Source organism: Brachyistius frenatus, unplaced genomic scaffold, assembly GCF_029030835.1.
Source record: "Brachyistius frenatus isolate BFR_SWC_R1_liver_20210118 unplaced genomic scaffold, ASM2903083v1 Contig_4, whole genome shotgun sequence".
NCBI lineage: Eukaryota > Metazoa > Chordata > Actinopteri > Embiotocidae > Brachyistius > Brachyistius frenatus.
The window spans coordinates 4,681,234-4,703,834 of record NW_027210603.1 but is presented as its reverse complement, the minus strand read 5'-3'; the positions used below and the strand labels follow the sequence as shown (position 1 = coordinate 4,703,834).

The window sequence follows — 22,601 nt, the reverse complement described above, 5'->3', positions numbered from 1 at the left end:
AAATCTTAACTTACAACTAACTACTCAAAAACAAACCTTAGAATAATCATACAGACATAGAACTATGATATTAATAATGTAAATCTTGTTGAGATTACATAAAATGTATTAAAAAAAAAAAAACATTAATCTCACTACTAAACATCCCACTCTGCAATTCCCTGCAGAAATATTACATGAACATTACGCCAATCATTTCTCAGAGGAAGCATTTTACAGTGTGCTGAGGGTGCAATTAACGCTCTCTCGAAGAGCTTCATATTGAGATTTAATACAGTACTAAGTGGCATTTAGTCATTTTCCACTGTTCAGGAGTAATGGATGACTTTTTCTGTTAGAACTGTGGATTTGTGCTGAAAAAACAGACACTGTTCAAAGAAGGCAGATTTTAGCTGTGTGGGAAATGGGTTAAAAGAATATGGTCTGCTCATTCAGTGTGACTGTAGTATCTGCATTTCCATCTTTTCTACTTTTCTTTTTTTTACTTTTATAAGAGTAAAATGACTTTACCATTTATACTTCATAAAAACAACCTACACAACACTTTTTTTTTTTAACATATTTACCGGGAAGTAAACGATAAAAAACACAGAGGCTCAAACCATGATGCTTACCTACAAGAACAATAACTGTAAACAACAGACACAACAAGGTGTTATGCACAAAAAAAAACCCAGTAAAAGTTACAAATGGTTAACTAAGCCCTCCAGAACTTTTCTTCTCATTTCCCAAATTTAGGGATTCAGTTTTCTGATGTTTCTTCTTTTACAAAAAGCCAAAGAGCTCAGTAAGGGTGGATGCGCATTTCTCCTTATGACCTTAAAGCTTCCTGTTGCTCTCTACAAAATACACTGCATTTTGATTCTTTTCACCACAAACATAAAATATAACTTCCTGTTTCTTGACTTGTTGATTTAAAATATTTCGAAATATTTTAATACAAAATTCTTGACATCATTCGGGTTAAAGGTTAAAAGTATATGTACGAGCACATTTAGAGTACAGGTGCAACGCCGTCCTGCAAAGTTATAACAGCATTTCACCAGCAGATGACGTTAAACTGACAAACCTTTCCCATAGGCTTTTCCCCACACGTCACCTCCTCCACTGTCTCAGTGCATGAGCAGCTCCTCCTTCATCCAAAATGAAGAACCTGACCAACTTTCCCCACAAGAAAATCCTGTCTGCTCCTCTCCCCAAGTCATGCTTCTCTTCAAAATCTGACCCCACCATCCTCTGCAGCTGCTCCTACAGAATATGTACCTTCTCTATAGGCTCCCTCTGGAAGCAGCTGGACTCTGAAGTGTCCTTCCTTCTGTGAGCTGACTTGGCTGACCTAGTTTGTTTTTTTTCTCTCCCCTTGAAGTGTGAGGTCAAGGAACTCCCGGTGCACGGTCTCTCTCTCTCTCTCTTGTTCCCAGGCCACTAGGTTAATCTTCACCTCCTTAGTGATCACATCCATGTGCTGAGCTCAAGTCTTCCTCTCCTCCACCTCGTCACTTGGTTTTTGTACAAGACCTGGCTCTTCATCTCGTCTCCTTCTCTCAGACCTCACCCCTCTGTTAGGAGAGGATGGTGATCATGACTCTTTTCCCCAGCAGAAACAGTTTGTATCGTAAAGAGATGAGTAAAGAGTTGTATCTTACTTATTTAATCAATGTTCAGACTAATAATATAAATGTCTTCGGCCCATTTAATAGCACTTTTCAAGGTCTTGGGTGTTTCATAGGTTGTAAATGTTAACTGTTTAATACAATGCCAATGTATTTAAAGTGTAAACTGTATCTGCTTGCCTATCAGGGTGCCATATGTCACATATTTCTCTGTTATGTCTATGTTGTTGAACTCGTATTTTAACTGATTTTCTAAATGCAAATTTAACTGAACTGAACAGCACATACAAAGAATAATGTTCATCAGTTGTTAGACTCCTGATGAATCTGTGCAAACAGAACTTGTGAGTTTTTATTGAACATAATGTGAACTGTGTTAAATGATCTTTGATTAAACAGAAGTAGCTGTGATAAGATAGATAGGCGATAGAAGATACGACTTCAGAGACACAATCAGGCAAAGTGGGAGGGAGAAACTGATTAAATTAAATTAAAAAAGAAATTTGAAAAAAATTTGAAAAGCCACATACAGTACAAACCTTGAATGTCTATCCTACATAAAAACCAATACCTTAGACAATATACAAGTCGATAAACAACTGGTGCAACTTGGAAACCATTAAGGATAAGGCATGGTAGATCAATTGTAATATATATATATATATATATAGTAACAGTCTTATTATTGTAAGTAAACATCCTACTACTTCGATGTACCCTGTAGGATGGAGTAGTGATGGGAATTCTCCATCAGTGCAGCCTCTCTTCCTCTTCAGTTCCACTTTCTGCCGGTGGATGTCGCTGGTCCCTGTGTGTTGTGGCTGGTGGGCTGGCAGGGGGGCTGGATGTGAACTGCTGGAGACTCCTGTGGGGGCAGCTGGGTTTGTTTCTGAGTGTGTTTAAGACTCGTCGAGCAGCAGGGCGACTTGAAAACTTCGCTGCGTTCAGCGCGGAAGACCTGCCAGCGCAGATCCGGCATTAGGAGCGGATTCGGCCGCTTTGCAGTCCAGCTGTGACCGTCAGAGAGAAGGACCGGTCCCGGTTCTCGGCATTGGAACCATTTCCGGCCAACATGGATGATTTAGGTAAGTTCGCTGGCCGTGAACGCAACATTAAAGCAGCGCGTGCGGAGAGTGTGTCGCTAGCGTGAACACACGATGCTAACGCCGGAGGTGCCTCCGACCAAAAGAAGGGTTTTACAGTTAGTGTGTTTGAGTCGGCGGTGTTTGGGTTCGCAGGTGGGTTTAAGTTAACCAGGTTCAGCTGAGAGCAGCGCGAGGTTAAATGGACAGAAAGGCCCCGCGTGCTACTGACACGAGGAGGCATTTAATTTGTGTCTTTTATTAGCTGGTATTTGTAACGTGGACACAAACACAGTGTTTTAGACGAGTTAAATCCCCTCTACATCACTTAATCAGCCGCGTTAGACTCGTGCAGAGCTCGCGGAACTTTTTCAAGCTCAGACCTGCCAGAAATGAGAAAATTACCGCTCTGATCATTTGACATTTGAGGAGCCGGTGACCTGTCGAGCCCCTCCTGGTGCATGTCAGCGTTACATAACTGCCCCTGCTGCAGGTGAGATTAGTGAAACCTCTCGTGACAACAATCATTAAAGGGAGTTTGTTTTATCAGGACCTCTGTAGTGCTTTTAAAACAACAATTTCTCTGCCACATGCTTGATTCCTGTTACATCTCTGCTGTATTGTGCTCTCACATACGGATCCTGTGCTGCTCTGCCTGCTGGGATGAAGGTTTTCTCGGTGAATTACGGCTGGTGCACTTTGTGACAGCAGGAAATGTAAAGCCGTGGGGCAGGTTGTGGTGGCAGGGAGAGGTTGTGTAGAGCTCAGCATATCCTGGTTCTCCAGTTTTGCTTTGTGAAAGTTCGTTTGACTTGGATGTTAAAAAATTCTTGCCATGAGCCAAACAATCTTCTCCTTGCTTTTCATGTTGTGGTTATTATGAGATCATTGCTCACCTTGTAGGATTTTTTTTTTTTTTAATAGTGTAGAATAATTCAAACTAGAGTCTGACTGATTCTGGCTTTTTGGGGTTGATTTCGATTAAATGAATACAAAAAAATTCTGGCAATTACCCTAATTATTGGCTGACATTCTTTATATAAACACTTTTTTTTTAAAAAAACAGTGATCCCTCAAATGTGGCTGTCAAACACTGAAGCAGATTAAATTACAGTTCAACAATTTATTTTTTCCCCCCCCAAAATGACATCAGTACATGGACTGCTTATATAATTGGATGTAGCTTCTGGGTCTGAAAAGAGAAGCTTTAGCAGAAGTGTAATACCACTTAGGGCCACTAGGGGCTGGCCCCCAAAATACCTCTGGCTTCATAAGACGCTCATTCAGAAGATGTCAACTTCTCTCAAAAAATACAAAGCCTGTGTCATTAGCTCAATCTTTTTAATCGGTGTTCTGGTGCTCTTAATGGGAAAAAAAAGTCCCATCAATAATTTGATGTTCGCAGTAAACCTTAAAGAGAGGTATGTTTTGGGGCATGACTTGTTTGATTGACACGCCTTGGGTGCAGTCAGGTTACCGTTATACATAGGTGGCTATAGCGTCCTCGGGCTCTCCGTCAGATTAATCCTTCACTCCTCTGTGGCTCCACCCTCTCGTCCAAATTATGCTCACTTCTGGCTTTAAAAAAAATAAAGATGGGGCTGAATTGTCAAACAAAACCTCAGTTCACAAACCAGCGGGTGACGTCATGGTGCGTTGCCACTTGATTGATGCAGTAAACTTCACTGGGGGTTTAATAATTAGACCAAAAAGAACACAGAATCCCCTCAAAAAACACAAGTTTTCATATCCAGGTTTATCGCGCAGCTCATTCATCAATACAGAGAGAGCCTGATATTGGCTGAGCTGGCTCTAATTAAAAAAAAACAATAATGCAAACCCCTCTCAGAGATACACAAATGTGCAGCGCAATTATAAACCGACAGGAAACTCTGAAGTAATGCCGCTTGCACACAGCGCTGCAGAATCAGCATCAGTGTTTTTATGAGCGTTTTTTTTCTTTTCCCCCCAGCGACTGTAAGGTTAAGTTTAGCAGGACATCAGTGAAATGCATTGAAGGAGTCGAGTTCATTGGGTGCTAAAAAAAAACCACCAGAATGCACTGGTGAAGTCAAAGATCATAAATGTCTTCCAAAAGCCATCCATAAAGTATTAACCCCCTCCCCCCACACACACACACACACACACACACCCCACCCTCTCTCTCTGTGAGCTGCAGGTGGACTTGTCATAAAACAATAAACTGATTTTTATTGATTACATTTCAAAAAGTGATGCAAAAAAATACACTTTTCTAGCTTTTCGCCATCCTTAAGAACACCTGGATGTAACTATTCAGGGCCCAAAACCCAGTTCTGTGGTTGAGGTCATGTCGGTGGGAGTGTACCGAGAATATTGGTCACTCTATATCCAGTCAATATTTATGGATACCTTCTTGGCTTACACGGGTGAAGGGCTTTCCTTAAAGTAGCTGCTAAAAAAAGGAGCGTTACACAACCCAGTGTAATTACCGTATCACAGGGCTGTAAATTCTGTCATCGTTTGAGTGGAGACGTGTGAAAATATGGCACAAAAAAAAACAACAAGAGAAATGTAGACGCCAGACGTGCTCTGTCATCAGGAAGAGTGTAGCGCTAGCCTCGTCGGGAGATTTGACCTCCACGTGTTTATGAAAATGAGATTTGTTGAAAGATTTTTAAATGGTTCAGATTCAGTGGGGGATCTAACGAAGCACCACCAGTGGAGTTGAAGTGAGAGGATCCGTCCGTCTATCTCAGACCCCAGAGAAGACAAGGAAACCTGCAGGTATTTTTAGCAGAGGAGAGTTCGTTTTCTCAAGTGCTGAGCCAGCAGTGCCGAAAACCTTTCACCAACCAGGGGACATCTTTTTTTTTTCTCTTTTCCTCAATTTTGTTCCTTTGCAACGGTCTCTCCGGTTCCCATATCATCGCAGCACAATGCAGATGAAAGCGGCGATCCTGACAGGCAAGATCTCTTTCACCTTTAAACGCCTTTTTTCTTGTGATCCGGACTTTGTTGTGCTTCCTCTCAGTGCTGGCCATGAGAGCAGAGTAGTGCTAATCTCAGGCAGGGAGTCGGGGTGGATCAGGCCCACATGCAGGGATTGGGCCTCAGCCAAAATGTGTCCTCCTTAAACACTGCACTGCCCCACCCTCTCTCTTCCCACTCCCCACCATTCCTGTGGTGAACCACATAGGAAACTGCAGGCTGCAATCTATTGACAGTTTAAAGCTGGCTGAGTTCGCAGGAGAGAAGATTAGCCTTGTAGGAAGATTTGAATCAAGGCAGATCATAAAGCACGATCGCTAGCAATTATCAGCTTCCTCCTTTTTTCACCCAAGCTTTTGTTTTCTTATTAGGGCCCAAGCATCGGTGTGAAAGCCCTATTGTATTTCGTGAAAATGTTCTCGTTCTTCTCTTTCTTCTTCTCCTCACGTAAAGTGATTTGCCTTTTTGGAGGCTTTATCGTATTCAAAATCTCATGAAAGTGGATACACACATGTCTCTCGGCGGAAAATTCCTTATTCTAGTGGAGTCGAGAATGGGCTCGAGAGCGCCCCCTAAAGAGATGCCCCGGCGGCCACATTTACCTAAATTCAATTTAATTAAATTAAATTAAATTAAATACACATGTATCACACCTGGACGCACGAAAAAGTTACATTGCACTGTTACGTCAACTCGACAGGAAGTCCACCATTTTGAATTTAGTCGCCATTTTGGGCGATTCATACATGTTGTACTTTGTCGAACTCCTCCGAGGAATTTTGTCTGACCGACTTGAATTTAGGTTCTATGGATAGAAAACATGTTTGGGATTAAAAGTTGTATAAATAATTTGTTTTCATCGATGTGTGTGCCCGTAGCGTGGCGGCCATTTTGAGCGTCTCGTCATGAAACTACGAGTTGCTTTAAATCTTATGTACATGGACCGACCTTCTCCAAACATCACAGGTATGATAACAGCCTGAAGACCCCTGTGGGGTAATATTCGCTCATAGTCATAGCGCCCCCTGTTGGCCACTGGAAATTACACTTTTCATACTTTCACATTCTACGTCGAGCTGGTTGATCACATGAACGTAAAATCGGGTCACAATAACCTAAACATGTAGTTGATGATATATTGAGACATTCGTTCGACTTTGTCAATGGGCGTCGCCGTGACAATGCGGCAAAGTGTGATGTCTCGCCGTGACACAGGAAGTCGATGTTTAAGGTCAATGGATGTTTGAAACCTCACGAAACGTGTCACATACATCCGGCGTGGTGAGACGATACATCTGATATGTGTTTTGCGAGTGGGCGTGGCCAAACAGCTCGCACGCCATGACACAGGAAGTTGATGTTTATGGTCAAGGGATGCTTGAAACCTCACAAAACGTGTGACATACATCCGGCGTGGTGATACATCTGAAATGTGTTTTGCGAGTGGGCGTGGCCAAACGGATCGCCAGCGCCCCCTGCTGGAGACAGGAAACAAGACAAAAATAGCAACTTTAAGTGGGTATATGCTGTCCCTCGCGCACTGCAAGTCGGGGAGACGGCTTCGGGGAGACAGCTTCAGGGGGACGGCTTTGGGGAGGCGGCGCGCCGGAGTGCGAGGGCCCGTATATCACTGCTTGCAGTTTTAATGTTATATTTGTATTGTTTGCGCCTCCTTTTATTTGTGCTGTCTTTGCAGTAAAGGTTCTGTTTCGTGTTCTGAGGCAAACTTTCACTGACCTCCCCTCCTCAGCTATCAGCGCTGCCAAGCGTGGCTCCGTGCTTCGCTGCTCCGGGCCTGCACCAACAAGACATGAATGTCAAATAGTTAACTTCATTTTACTGACTTTGATGCACCGCGCCGTTCAGTATTTCCATTTTCATGTCTGCTAACACACTAACTGCTGTGTTTCTCCCGCATTGATTTATTTCACTGTCGCTTTGGAGGCATTATTTGAAGGGAAGTGATTCCCCTGGGCCGCGTCAGTGCAGCAGCTGCAGCGTTGGAAATGTCACTCAGGGAGTGGGCATGGGCAGAGTACTTCTTTACTAAGTCCAAATGAGATCTGATGTAGCCTAGATACTCAGCTGAGTCTAAATTTAGGTTGGTTCATTGTTTATAGACTAAAAGACGCATCACACGGCTTTCACGTGAACGTTTGTCAGACTGTGACACGGGTGTCTTTTACAGTTTGAGGAATAACCTCTTTTCCCATGTCCAAGTCACTCACTTGGTTTCAGTCCTTTGTAGTTCCAGTTTTAATTGTGATGCATCAGAAAGGTAACTACTCTGGTTTGCCTGGTAGTATAATAATTCATGTGTGTCCAAAAGTGGAACAGATACATTTGAAAATGCATAAATTACATTTCTGAATTTGATGCTTTGTTAGCATAATAAACATTTTCCTTGTGTGTTCCTAAGAGATACTTTAAAGGAATAGTCTTCATACAACCATATATTGATCAATGATCTTTAGAAGTGCTGGTAGGTGGATTTTGTAATTCAGGACAAAGCCAGACGAGCTGCCTCCACCTTATTCCAGTCTTTGTGCTAAGCTAAGCTAGCTGAAGGTAGAGTTTTAGTGCACTACAGCGGGTATATGATGGTCAATGCCGATTGGTTAAAGGCTGCTCCAATAGTTTCCAAGTTAACCTGAGGTCTACCTTCAATATATTTACACAGCAATTTGGGCCACATTTACCTGGAATGGAGGTCATAACAAGTTGCCTTTCTGTGGACAAAAAGTCAGACTACGTCTTCTTTTAATGCTTCAATGATGACTTTTCTTTTTAAATATGACCTCCTCAGGCTTTTAAGTGCAAAATGTAAATCATTTGAACAGTGTTTAACGTGGAAAATCTAAAATCCCCAGCAGTTAACTTCCTCTTCACTAAAGCGGAAAAGACACAAAAAAAACAAAAAAAAAACAACAACCTGATGTCCTCTGTGACCCTTGGCTTAATGCAACAGGGAACAAGCCTACACGGTGGATGATGACTCTTTCCTGTTGGACACGTGCACATTAATCACACACAGTCTGTGTAGGTTTGAGACAATCTCTTGTACCTCCTCCAGGGTTTGTCCATCTGTCTGAGTTTAAAATCAAAACGCTGCAGGGCTTTGAAACATATGCCATACGCGCACGCACACACACACAGACTGACTGACTGACTCACTCACTCACTCACTCACTCACAATAAAGCTCATACACGCTCCTGATTACATACTGCTGGTGTGGACAGACAGCTCTGAATGGGAAGCTGACTAAGCATCGACAGCGCGACACTCAGCCAACCATCATGTCATCCCTCATGGGCTCAGTGCAGTGTACCAGCAGCCTGCAGGGTCGATGCTCCAGCAGCTACTGTAGGTTTTTAGAAGCAGGGTTTGTGTGGGAAGAGTCCCTCAAGCCAAAAAAAACATATTTAGGCTGGGGGAGGGCGAGGGTGCCAGCAAAATCTCTCCATCCTAATTTTTAGCTAACCACAAGTCCTACAGTGTAGTTCCTGTGCCCTCGTTCCTGCTGTTTGTCAGCTAAGCTCACTGAGCCTGTTTGATTGGGCAGCTCCTCATCCAGCTCGACACCTGTTTCATGACAGGAAGTGCCCGTAGTAAACTCTCTGTGGTGGTGGCAGTCATGAGGCCTCATCCTAGTAGCCCTCAGACCTTGTGTTAGTCATACTAACTTGTGGACTTAGTTTCCTTAATTTAAGGCCGTCCTGTTTAGCTGTTGTCTTGTCAGGGAAGTAATGAAGCGAAATGAGGAGAAAGTGAGGAGCAGTTTAACACATTTGGTATGATATATATATATATACATACACACACACTGTACGTGTGCGAATGCGTCTAAAGTTGTAATCTGCCTTCCTGCATCCCGCTGTGCTCCAATGATTTGTGCTCCCCGCTGACTTTGTTGTCAGACTCTTATCGCTGCCAGTCTGTCAGTGACTGACAGCTCAGTTGATGCGACGCTGCAGATCCTGTGACGCGAGCGAGAGAGCAGCTGCTACAACAGTTTGCATGGAAAATAACAATGCCACAGTAATTGCATAATTTGATTTGTCGCACTAGGAGGAACCACTGGGTTTCAAAACTCTCCTTACTGCTGTGAAGATTGTGCTCCCACGCTTCACTATAATGAATCACAATTACAGCTGTCTCAGTATCAGATGGCCTTTCAAAAGCACCTACATGCTTTTTTCAGGCATTCCCTTAATTGGCTCCTAAATGTCATTTTTCTAAGCTGGTTGGTGTGGCTGCAGGCTTCGATAACACTGCTGTTTTATTAGGAAATATGAGCGTTTCCTCTCTTGCCTCCTCGGATTTAAATTGTCACTAACACTCTGCTGGTATTGCCCTATTAAATCCGCCACAATGCGAGCCTTTGATGAATTGGAAAGTTAGGAGGCTGGAGGAGAAGTGGGTGTGCAAAATATGAGTGAAAGTGAGCATGAGTGTGTGTTTGTGTGTCAGATTGCTTTACAATCAGAATCTGGCTTGTTTAAAGAGGATCACTGAGGAAGCCCATTGGAGTTAACGACAGCATTGATGCTGGGATTATAACACCACAGGTTTGAAAGGGTGTTGGCTTAACAAGAGTTTACACACACACACACACACACACACACACACACACACACACACACACACACACACACACACACACACACACACACACACACACACACACACACACACACACACACACACACACACAGATCTGGCATTGGCTTGGAGCTGATTGTTTTCCAGTGAAATGATTTGGCCCTCACTAACCCTCCTCTCCATCCTCTTCCCTCTGTCCTTGTCCTGCTGGCGGGGGACAAAGAGCTGCTTGTCTCTGGTGCTGTGACCTACTTCAACCACAGAAGACAGAACCAGACAGGACTGATTAGGAGAAGTGGAAATTGCCCATCCCTTGGTCCCACCAGCCAGTCAGCCAACCATCTCTAGTATTTTCTGCTCCTTATCGGCGTCTTCGTACTGACAGTTATAAACCAATGCAAAACAGAGTTGATATAGTAGTTTGTCTCTCTGCATCTCACAGCCTTTATCATTTCAGTTAAACTCACAGTAAAACTGTCTTCATAACATCAGTTTCTTATTATTGTATCTGTAAGGATGCTGACATCAGTATGTTGCTCAAAGCACCTTTGTTCCTAAGTAGAGCTGCAGAGACACAGAAATTAATTAATTCCACATAATAATAATTTTCTGCAAACTTTAACTAGTTAGTACATTTCAGTCTTAAATAATATGACTGGTATTTGGTAGATGCGAGTTGCAATTATATCAGAGATTGAAACACTGTCCATACAGCACATTTATCCTAAACACATTCTAATGCATCATATAGTTTTTACATGCATCAGAGAAAAATTATATTAATTATTTAAAAGAAAGATTAAAAATAACAATAGATTGGAAGTTATTTACTTATATTTGTGTATCAATGTTTCCCACATGTTGAACTCTGAACTCAACTCAGACAGGTGTGTGGTAAAAAAAAAAAAAAAAAAAAAAAATTGAAAACAGTGAAATAAGGCCTTCTGGTGATAGATTTACCTAATTTGAATTTGGATGATTTTATCTGCCTGGCCCAAATAATCTCCATTTATGGAACGCACTGTGTATAAATATGGAAAATTGGGATAATAGCATGGTAATACACAAATCACCTAGACAGTGCACCACTTTTGTTACCCTCTAGAAAGGGAAACTGTAGTGTGCCCTCAATTACACCCTCGTTCAATAGATGGAGTGGCTTCACCTCAGGGACTAATGCTGCAGATTTTCTATATGGCGGTAGAACTGAAGAAGGTGTTTGGATGAATTTCACAGCAACAGTTCTGTAATAAAAGAGTCCATCAAATAGTTTGACTTCCTGTCACCATTATAAAATCTGGATGAATGACTTGCTCTTCACTGACATTCAGGAAAATTGTGTTAAACTTTTCTTGTTCTTAGAAGTTAGTTTCAGTTAAATATCAGTGCTTATTTTCCTGATGTGTGCAAATCAACAAAACACTGAAAAAAAAAGAAGAAAAAAGCATTTTTAACATTTTTTTTTTTTTTTTATCGTCTTGAACAAATGACTCCGTAGTTCCATTGAAGTAATTTTAAAGTGCTTTCACCACTTTTTCACGCACACGGAGGCCCAAAATAACCAAAGGGGCAATGTGTAAAGCTTTAGCGCCACAAACCAACTATGGCTTCCTCTGTGAGCCTGTGACTGGGGGGTAAAATAAGAGGGGAGGTAGGTAGGAAACTGCAAGAGAAATGGATAGTATGGATGGAAAGATGGTATTATTTTAGATACAGATATTCTCATCTCCTTTTTTTCCTTCACTTCTTTTAGGCATATGTAGAGACTTATACATTATTTATACATTCAAAAATCCTTTAATTAATAATTTTACTCTTCTTTCAAGTGAAATCATCTCATTCAGGGTATTATTATCCCCCAGTGGGTAGTAGAAGAAAAAAACAGTACAGCCTTGACTGACATGCCACAAAAGAACAACAAAAGCAGCAGAAATACAGAAAAACATATTAGAAAAAGCATTAAAGAGCATCATCGGTAGGCACTTGAAAGCAGACAGGAGAGGAAGTGGAATGTGCCCGTTCATAACCACAAAAGATGATGAAAATGACAACACAAAAATGTGACAAAAGTAACATTTAGGAGAAATTCAAACACCACAGATTGCCATCACACTCTTGCAGCAGTAGTACAGAGTGTAAGAAAAACAAAGAAACAATAATTACGTTCCAAAAAATGTATAATAATGCTGCAGTGGTTGAACAGCAGAAAAATCTAAAGGAAATGAAGCATGCATGAATAAACCTTCGACAAAGAGCAGAAGTAGAATCACCATCAAAGATGACAGATACAGATAATGCTGTAAAAGTTACTCAGTAAAATGCAGGGTTTTTTTTTTCATTATTTAGGTTTTATTGGTTTGACCTGCAAACTATGGGAGAATATCTGAACATGACTTTGATACCTTTTAGACTGCAGCTTTTATATACACGTCGGTTTGTTGAGGTCAAACACCGATTTGAAGGATAGCAGACTGTTCAGGAAGCTGACTGGGTGCAACTCTTTCAGTGGAAGTGAACAGACATGAGATGTCAAACTTTTTCTGCAGTCAACTGTAACTTTGTTGGTGTGGCTGCACCCTTCGAGGAAGACAAGTACTGTCATCATTTTGAGAAAAAGTTTATTCAAAGAGCTGTCTGAGCTTTTTTTCTCCTGGTCTGCAGTCATGCAAAGGTCGGCTAAACGCCTCCTTGCAGACATAAGAATGGTTTCTAACACTCAACAAGAAAGAGAATAAGCATATGTTTTTCACAAAATGTCGGATTATTCCTATGAGTGATGTTGTGGCTGTTTACTGGCAGCTCTTTATATGGTAAACAGTTGCTTGTTTTTACATCCAGCAGCAGCTAAGTTTTCATTTATTTGGAGTCTTACCAGATCAATGTTACATTCGCTCTCCTTTTAGCTCTGGTTTGGTCTCCTCTAACTCCTGTGGGAAATAGCTGACTTTTATGATGCTTTGCTATGTTCACTAGTCATTTACTAACTTTATCCCCCAGTGCTGGGCAGGTAGTGTATTGGGGGTAAAATTCCATGCAGAAAATTAGCTGTCTGCTGAACCTGAAAATGTTGCAATGAGAGCAGAAGAGAGTGAAGCGAAACAGTGAAGTTGCTGCCTGAGGCTCCTTTCATGAAATGTGCAACATGCAAACTGTGACTTGCAGCATGAGATCATTTTCTCTTGGGTTCATTTTGGCACTTGTAACTTATCAAAAGAGAGATTTGCAACACGAGCACGGAAGGGCACAGAGGAAGTCGCACATTTATCAGTAATTTAAGAATGACAATCATTTGTGAAACGAGATGAAGGCACAATTTGCAATCTGTCTGTAAGTAGTGCTCGCAAATCGGCCTCTGAATCAAAGCTGAAAGTGTCTATGAAGGTTTATAGAGCTGAAGGAAACAATCATGATATCCATTGTCAGTATAAACATATTGATTATATTCCGATATGAAGATGGGTTTAGGCTCGACACTGAGAGCAGGCGCTTTATTTTGTAGCATTTGTCATTACAGGAACTATATTGAGTGAGAGGAATACAAGTATAGTGATATGATTTAGATTATTTATTCATTATTTGATTATTTTTTCAATTAACTAATACATTGTTTTATCTGTAAAATGCCAGTACATAGTGATGATTAATGTTGGTGTCCCACATATATTTTGATTACTTCTTTCATTCGACCAACACGGTGAGAAAAACAACTAAACCTGCCATTTGAAAAGCTGGCACCATCAAATGACTGAAATGATTAATCAATATTCAAAGACTTTCCAATTAATTTTCTGTTATTTTGCTGTTGTGGTCATAGGTGCAAACCGACGAGGATGTTTTGTGTCATATTTTCTGTCATAAGCTGGAAATGTGTGTCTGCTTGCTCGGTGCACACACGTCCTCCTACGGTGAAGGGAGTGTCTCATTTTTCATAATTTAACAATAGTTATTAAAGCCAGTTTGAGGTCAAAGGGATACAACTCGCAGTGTGTTTCAACAGGAATCACTTGCTCCAGAATTGAGGGAGTTTGCATTACTTAGCATTTTGAGTAGCAGAGTTTTGTCTGAGCTCGAGTGTGGCTTTTTAATTGCATGTCGATGTTGTTTTCATAGGTCTGGTGCTATTTGTTGAAATGGTGGATCGCACCAGTGACACGTGTGTCATAAAGTCAACTATATAATACTGCTTTTTTGAGCGATTGGTAAGGATTACTCATCTAAAGTGTTATTGTCTGATTTCAGTCTGAACACATCCCTCAAAGCTTTGTTAAGAAATCAAGGGTTTGTCTACTTAATTCCTAGAAGGCTTTTAATTTGAAACCGATATAGGAAATGCTGTATTTGTATTAATGCATAATGCATTAACTAACAGGGCAAATGGTAGAGGATCAAAACAAGGATGTTGTGAATCAATCAATCACTACACCTTAAATGTCAACGTGACAACTTGAATATTCCATTTGGTTTTTTTGGGCTCTCTTGCAGAACATACGCTTCAAGCACTTAAAATATGGAAATTAATTTCAACCAGATCAAGAGAACTGTGAACACTTTATTTCCTCACTTGGTTGAAAGAAAGTGTTTGAGCTTCATTTCATTTCGGTGCGCTCCGGCAACAACACACACCGATGGCTCTTTTGTGATTTAATTGCCCTTATGGGCTGTAGTTCCATTTCCATGTATAATAGCATCTGTAACACTTCACTGATCTTGACGTAAGGAAACTCCAACCAGACTCTTCTTTATAGAGTGAAATGGTGCATAACATGGCACAGCCAATGTAATTTACAAGTGCAGGCTGGTTGGGTGGTCTGTAATGCTCCACTACTATTGCTTTGACCGGCGTGGTCATCCATCACCTACTGTATGTCTCCTCTCCCACGGGTCAGGGTCAGGCAGGAAAGTATTTATAGTGAGCCTGGATGCCTCTTTCCCTGTCTCTGGTATGTGTGAGCAGCCATGCTGAGAGAGGCACCTGCATGCGATGTTGTTGTCGTCTACTGTTGCACCTGTGTGTGTGTGTGTGTGTGTGTGTGTGTGTGTGTGTGTGTGTGTGTGTGTGTGTGTGTGTGTGTGTGTGTGTGTGTGTGTGTGTGTGTGTGTGTGTGTGTGTGTGTGTGTGTGTGATTTAATTTTGCACTCGTGTGCCCGCTGAAGCGCTCCAAATGAACAGAGGCACAGGCCTTCTGCTGTCTAACACAAGCCTGCAGGGGTGTAATGCATAAGAGCATGTGAGCATAAGAGCTTGTCCTGATTTTTTTTTTTTTCTTTTCTTTCCCTTCTCGTACAAGCTAAGACTGGGATTCATCTTCTCTTTGATGGTCTGTCAGCTCGTGTCACATTGAAAGGCCATCTCTCTCTCTCTGAAAAATGAAAGTTCTCTCGCTTCATGTCACACCAGCAGAAATGTAGATTTTTCTTTACTATTGCCATAGTTTTGATTTTTGTTTTTGCATTTTCAAACATTTCAACACCCGACTCTGTCTTTGAATATTTGCTGACTTTCTTTGTTCTATCTTGCCTCTAGTCCCTCCTTTTCTCTCTCTTATCACACCATCTTGTTCGCCTGCTGTTGCCTCGCTTTTCTCTCCCTCTTTCCTCTCATATATGGAAGACGAGCTGCGGCACGTTAGGAATTCATATCAGCCTGCGTGCACCTTGCAACACATCAGATTTGGAGGGGAAGAAATGAAAGGAATGAGAGTAAGGGGGGATGTGGAAAAGGAGGTCAGGGAACACGGGTAAACTTGCTGCACAGGCAGCATCTCGCGGCAGATATTCAACGTTAGTCTCACTTTGGTGTGTCAGCTCGGATCTCCGTAAACGCCTTGGCATTTATGAACCTCACAGATAAAGCCTTTTCCTGTCTGAGAAGAAAAAAAGCCGCAAGCATAGTGCTCTCACACACACAACTCACCATCACCCCCTGCAGGCGCTTAAATGCTATGTTTGGTTACGTTACATTTGATAGAAGTGATTCCCTGAAATGAATCGCAAGCAGCCGGGCTAAATAAACAGGAGTAGATGTGTTGAGTTGTGGACAGCATTGATTCACTCTGTGCAGCAGTCAGCACTGATGGGTGCAGGATGTCAGGCAGGAAGGATGTCCTGTCAGGGATAATGGAGGCTTGCCTCTGTTGACATCCAGGACTTGTATAGTGATCAAAACTATGAGGAGTGAGAGTCATGCTCTTTGACCGCTTTGACTAATTGATTTTCCAATTATACCCTGATCCTTTCACTGTCAACATACTTCAAATTGTTTCCTTTCCATATCCTCCCTCCCCCTTCCTTCCTGTCTTTTTCATCCCTTCTTCTGCCAACCCAGTCCCCTCTTTTTATCTCCCTCTCTCTCTCCTCTTCCTGTAATGAGCCCCATGTGAAGCCATGTTCGTGTAATTAAAATGCACACCATTCATCTGGGAGGAAGGGAGTCTCCTTAATCTACATCAACCCACATTTTTTTCTCTGAGGATTTGCCTGCCGCGCGCCGCACACACTTCCCAGGTCCACTATCTCTGTCTCTCTCGACACTCCCACCTCCGTTCCTGGATGTTTGAGCCCAGCTGTGCCCTGTCATGTCACATTTAACATTGTGGACACAGAAGCTGACCGAGTGCCGCTTGTTTTTCTGTGTTCATTTGCTGTTAAAAAAGACTGTGTTTAATTGATGTTCACAGTTGGTGAGATCTACCGAGTATGTGGCCTATTTTTTTCTTCAGGTGAAGAGGAGCAGATCTGTCACCCTCACACAACCTCCTGCTTCCCAGGAAGTTTCCATAACTTTTCTCTTACAACACTTATAAAACAAAAGTTTTATCCCATGTGGAATTAATTAATGGGAGTTTTCTCGACTTGCTCTTACCAAAAAGATATAAAAAATAGGAGGATCTCTCTGCCGCTCTGCACAAAAGATAAGAGTGATTCAGGAGGCTCATTTTAAGATTTAGTCCTCCTGTCTCATGAGTTCCTCATTTTACTGCAGTTCCATTTTTGGTCACCGGGGAATTAGTCTGAGCCATGTGCTGTGTGTCATGGTATGCTTCCTTGGCAGAGGAGGCTGACACACCTCTGTGTGTTTGTGTAGCTGGTGGATGGGTCAGAGCATGCCAAGCACGCTGTGTTCAGCAAACAAAGGCAACCCTGACACAACTGCACTATATCCTGTTAATTAGGATTGTCCTCTAACCGCATTGTCGAGGGAAATGAGCTGTTGATTTCGTCTTGAGAGACGGCCTCTCAGACATTAAAGACGGTACACTGACACAGACCAATGCCGGGAAGCGTACGTGTTTTATGTCGCCTGGAGGTTCATGTTTGAGCAGTAACTGTATTTTGGAGCAGCAGATTCTTCATAAGCAGGGTTAAATCCAGTTCAGCTCCAAAGCTAAGTTGATTAACATCTCTTGTATAAACCATCTGGACTAACATCTGTACACTCAGCTCTCTACCAGCTGCAATAAAACTTTGTTCTGACATCAGTAACAGATATGTTCTGAGCCCCACCGATATTTTTACTATTTATTTATGCAGTATGTCAGATAACTATCTGATGAAGTCTAAATTATGTTTTGGCCTGTTTTCACTTGCTCTGATCTAGTTTGTTTTTTTAGTTTGTACTTCTGAATGTGCACATCTGTAAAACATATAGAAGTGATGGCCAAGGATCAGCAATCTGGTGGACTGTTACCTAAAACGTGCACCCGGATTACAATTTCTTTCCGTGTTGTCATGACAAAAAAATTCAGCTGCAACAGGGGAAGAGTTATAAAGAAGAAGTCTTAAGCTCTACGTTTTTGACACAGGAAACCTCTTAGTTCACAGCCCTGTTGACCTTCTAATGTACCAGAAATGGAGCTGTAGTGTTGAGTGTGAGGTGCACCTGTTGTTTTAAAATGTATTTTAATTGTAGGTTTTATAACACACCACACTCAGTAGGCACCATAAAGATTGTTTCTGCCTCTTCACTTTTATGGGCGTGTGCTTTTTTTTTTTTTTTTTTACACACAAAGTGGTGTAAACAGTGTGCTCTGCTGCAGCCATAATGAAACTCTCAGGAATGTACTCGGGCTTCTGCGTCCAGAGAGGAGTCCCTCTGCTTGTGAAACCCAGTTACCTGGCATGTTAGCCATGCTAACCATGCTAATGCTAAGCTGGTCCAGGTGGATCTGGTGTTGATCTGGCTCAGCTTCTGCCGTGTCTCCTCTCTGTCTGGAAAACTTTGCAGTCCAAGTTCCCACTGCGGTGAGGATACGATGGTACACCTAGCGTTCATTTTCAGGTTTGTAATTAGATTCCTGTTCAAAATAACACATCTTAATAATAGGACTATACTCACAAGACTAAATATAACATGTGGCATTAAAATGCAGTGGAATGAGTGTGAGTCATGAGTAAGCAAAGCTCTGAGCTAACAGCGTGAAGGAGGGGCTGATTATACCCCTTATATACCTGTGTGATACCACTCCCTGAGCTGAGCATGCCTCTGTTGATAAGAGCTCTGATTGCTCTCAACTTTCCTCATTTTACCTACGTTGTCTTTGCCTTCATCCTCCGTTAACGTGCTCAGCCTGATAAACTTGGACAGCTTTTGCCTTCCAGACGTTTTCAGTGGTCCATCATTTGCGTGAGTAGTATCTCTTACTCTTAAGGCAGCGAGTTTGGAGCTGGATAGCAGTGGAGGAGTGACCCTACCCCCCCTACCCCACCCCCTCACCCTGCCATTAATTTTAACCCCTCCTTCCCCTCTCGGCCCTGACCCTCTCCTCCGCTCTCGGTGACATCCCCCCCCCGCCTGTCTCTTGTTCTTCATTTATGCTGATGGTAGAGTTAAGAAAGGCGGTTCCTGCCTGGCAGACAGTGTGTTTAGGTTGCACTCTTCCTATTCTGCTTCACCTTTCTCTGTATTATCTCCTCTTCACTTCCCAGGGTTCTCTGCTCTGTCTTTTACTAAGGTACGTTTCAGCTCCGTGTTACTTTAGCTATGAGTTTCTCTCTTGGTACAGTGTTTAATTTTAGGATGGGGCCTCAGAGTTTGCTGTTGTACATACCTCTGCAATCTTACTACAATTTCTTATTGAATATAATCCTCAGTTTGGATACCTGCCAGTTGGCTTTGGAACAATACAGAATAATGCATACCTAAATATTGGTTATTTATACTTCAAGTTTATGTCCATTTACTAACTTAATATTTGTGACACCAGAGTATTTCCTTGTCCTAAATATGGTGTTAAACTGCTGTCATGTATGAGCACTAGATTTTTACAGATACTGTCTTAATTATACAAAAACTTTGTTCGATCAAGTTTGTTATTAAATTCAGGGTCTTATTTATTAGGACTTGTGAAATTCAGCAAGATAAACTAAACTCTGCTCTGGTGAGTGAGTGTGCTAAAATAAGTGTTCAGTAATAGAGCCTGTGCTCTTCATTAAATCCCCTTTAATGTTATGTGTCCCTTCTACCTACTTGTTAGGACTGCTAAATTAGTAGGCTAGTTGTTTTCTTGGCCCGTTTTCTGCTCTGAATCCCAAACAACCCCCTCACTCAGAGACTTTCGCTCTCGCCATTGTAAATGGTCAACTTTAGCATGTATGCCTGCGTGCAGATTTGACTGTGACTTGGATTTAAAACATTTCAAGGCTGTAGGCTGGAGAGTGTCAATGAGTAACCAAAGGAGCGGCTCTGACAGCCTGCATGATTCAACTTTTACAACTCCCCCTCGTCTGATGTCAATGCACATGGGTTTTTGACAGGTTGCGAAAGAAGCAGTCGTTATTTGGTGCTGGTGTAAGGAAAACAAAAGTTTCTACTAGAGGTTCATGGTGATGTTTTTATTAGGGTTTGGATGATACAGATCAAGTCTATTATGGTTTACAGAGTTTTCTTTTTACGTGATGTAACACATTTTCTGGAAATTCAACTTAGAAACTATGAATCTGTGTAGACAAGATAACCAGATGGGAATGTCGGTTTTAGGCTAATACATTCATGGTACCTCATCACATTGATGCAAAAATCCTGTAAATCTAACAATGCCTCAAAAACTCGGCTTTCATTTGCTAAAAAAAAATAGCAACATTTGTAGAAATGGTTGAGCAAAGTCTGTCATATTGTCATATCACCCAACTCAAAAATAAAAATCATTATTAATTATTAGACTATATCATCACATTTTTAAAGATTATAACTCACAAATAATCCTCAGAGCTGTGATGATACAGTCTAGTAATGAATACTATTTTTTATTTCTTGACGACTTTCAAAACACCAAGGATGTCTTCCAATACAACAAAGCAGAGATTATTGAGCAGCAAAAATTGGATTATAAACTGTAATCAACTGTAATCAAATAATTGTATATAATATATATATATATATATATATACTGTACTGTATATACTGTGCATTTTATATTTTTTTACTGCTATTTTATTGCTTTTCTATTATTCTATTATTATCTTATTGCTTCCTGTATGCTGCTGTGGCGAAAAAATTTCCCCTCTGGGATTAATAAAGTAACTACCTAACCTAACCTAACCTAACCGGATTACAGTTGAGTTTTAACAGTTTTGCTCATCAGTCTGTTTTGTTTTTCCATAGATGCGTTGTTGGCGGACCTTGAGTCCACAACATCCCACATTTCCAAGCACACACTTTTCCTGTCTGACGAGACCGCCTACTCCTTCCCTGTTGGAGGTCAGACCCAGCAAGACCCCTGCTCTCCGCCCCAAGTCCCACCCACTCAGCCAGAGCGAACTCTGAATGGACTAGATGAAACAGAGGTAAATGCATGCACAGTGTGAGTCACTGTGTTTGACAGATTGTACATGGATCATTCTATTAAAACATTGTTTGATTTACTCGTGAATGAAAGTATACATCAGTTTGTTCTCTGAATAGTGACTCTACTTCCTCTCTTCAGTCATTCAGCTCAGCTCAGAGAAGTCCCTGGTCCAAAGACAGCAGCAGTCCAAGCCAACCCATTGGTGAAGAGGACCACGTATACAGGTTAGACCAGAGGGCATATACATATATAGAACTGTATATTAACATCTGACCATATCTCTTTGGAAATAAATAGATAAGTTTTCAAAAAATATTTCGGACGAGAATTTGACACTCATCTGAAAACATTTGACCGGAAATCCTTGATCTGATTTAGTTTTTTGACTCGGCATTGAGCTTAAAACATTCTACAAATGAAGCTGGTTTTAAAAAAAAGGTTAGTGATAAATATTGGTTGTTCTCCTGTCCTCTGCACAGTTTCCCTAACAAGCAGAAGAGCAGTGAGTCATCAGCTATTGCCATGAACTCATCGTTGGGCAGCAACCTGTCTGAGCTGGACCGCCTGCTGTTGGAGCTAAACGCCGTCCAGCAAAGCACCCCGGCTTTCCCCACAGAAGGTCCATACGGAGATTACTTTACAGTTTATGAACCTCTCATGTTTCTCTGAAGGAACGTAGACGTCACTGTCTAAATGTGGCTCTTCTGTTTTTATGCTATTATACAGTGATCTAATTCTCTCCTTCTGTTTTGTTTTACAATCAAATGAACTGTTCACTGTAGATCCATGCAGGAAATGCATTTATCTTTTTATTCTTTAATAGAAGAAGCAGCTCCGCCACTGCCTGCCTGCAGCATCGTCCACCATATCCAGGAAAATGGAGTCGCCACCGCAGGCAAAGCCGCTCCACCTGTGTTGGAGAAGCCCAAACGTGGAGCAGCAGCTCGAGGAATTGAGGACGTTCGACCAAGTGTAGAGAGCCTTCTAGATGAGCTGGAGAGCTCAGTGCCCTCATCCATGTAAGAGACAAAAATATTACACCAACATAGGAATGATAATACACTGCATGTCAAAGATAAATCAGTGCTTTCATGTATTAAGGTGAAATAAGCTATTGTTATGTTTCTAGTCTGGTATTTCTGCTGATGGTGTTATTTTCTTCTCAAGTCCCACACCTTTGGTGGTGTCAGAGGAGCAAACAGATGGACAAGAGGAAACACTATCACAGCAACAAGCCAGGATGTCTGCCTCTTCTGCCACACGGGAACTGGATGAGCTAATGGCCTCCCTCTCTGACTTCAAAGTCCAAAGCAATGTGAGTATGATTCATTACAGGGTTGACTTCGGGTGTTTGCATTCACGATGGCAGATAGTTATTTTTGGCATTGCATCTCTGTGTCTCTGTCGCTGTGTCTCTGTTTAGGATGCTGCAGTAGAGATTTTTACAACTCTTAAATTAACTGTAGAAATCGGCTGTTTTTAGTTAGCGCCGTTTCTGTATTTGTGGTTTTGTATTGTTACAGTGATTGCTGGTGCTCGCAGGGTTAC

At 41.7% G+C, this 22,601-nt stretch overlaps 1 protein-coding gene across 3 annotated transcripts in view; it reads left to right on the top strand.

The window, feature by feature from the left end:
* Positions 1-2,473: 2,473 nt before the first annotated feature.
* Positions 2,474-22,601, top strand: part of LOC138628535 (paxillin-like) — a 37,727-nt gene continuing 17,599 nt past the window's right edge. The window contains exons 1-6 of one of the 3 annotated variants that reach the window (XM_069711629.1): positions 2,474-2,698; positions 20,870-21,051; positions 21,192-21,277; positions 21,533-21,672; positions 21,877-22,072; positions 22,221-22,368. In XM_069711629.1, coding sequence (XP_069567730.1) covers positions 2,686-2,698; positions 20,870-21,051; positions 21,192-21,277; positions 21,533-21,672; positions 21,877-22,072; positions 22,221-22,368 — 765 coding nt within the window. In that variant the 5' untranslated portion in view covers positions 2,474-2,685. The remainder of the gene's footprint in view (positions 2,699-20,869; positions 21,052-21,191; positions 21,278-21,532; positions 21,673-21,876; positions 22,073-22,220; positions 22,369-22,601) is intronic. The other 2 variants (XM_069711637.1, XM_069711648.1) reach the window with 2 other exon arrangements.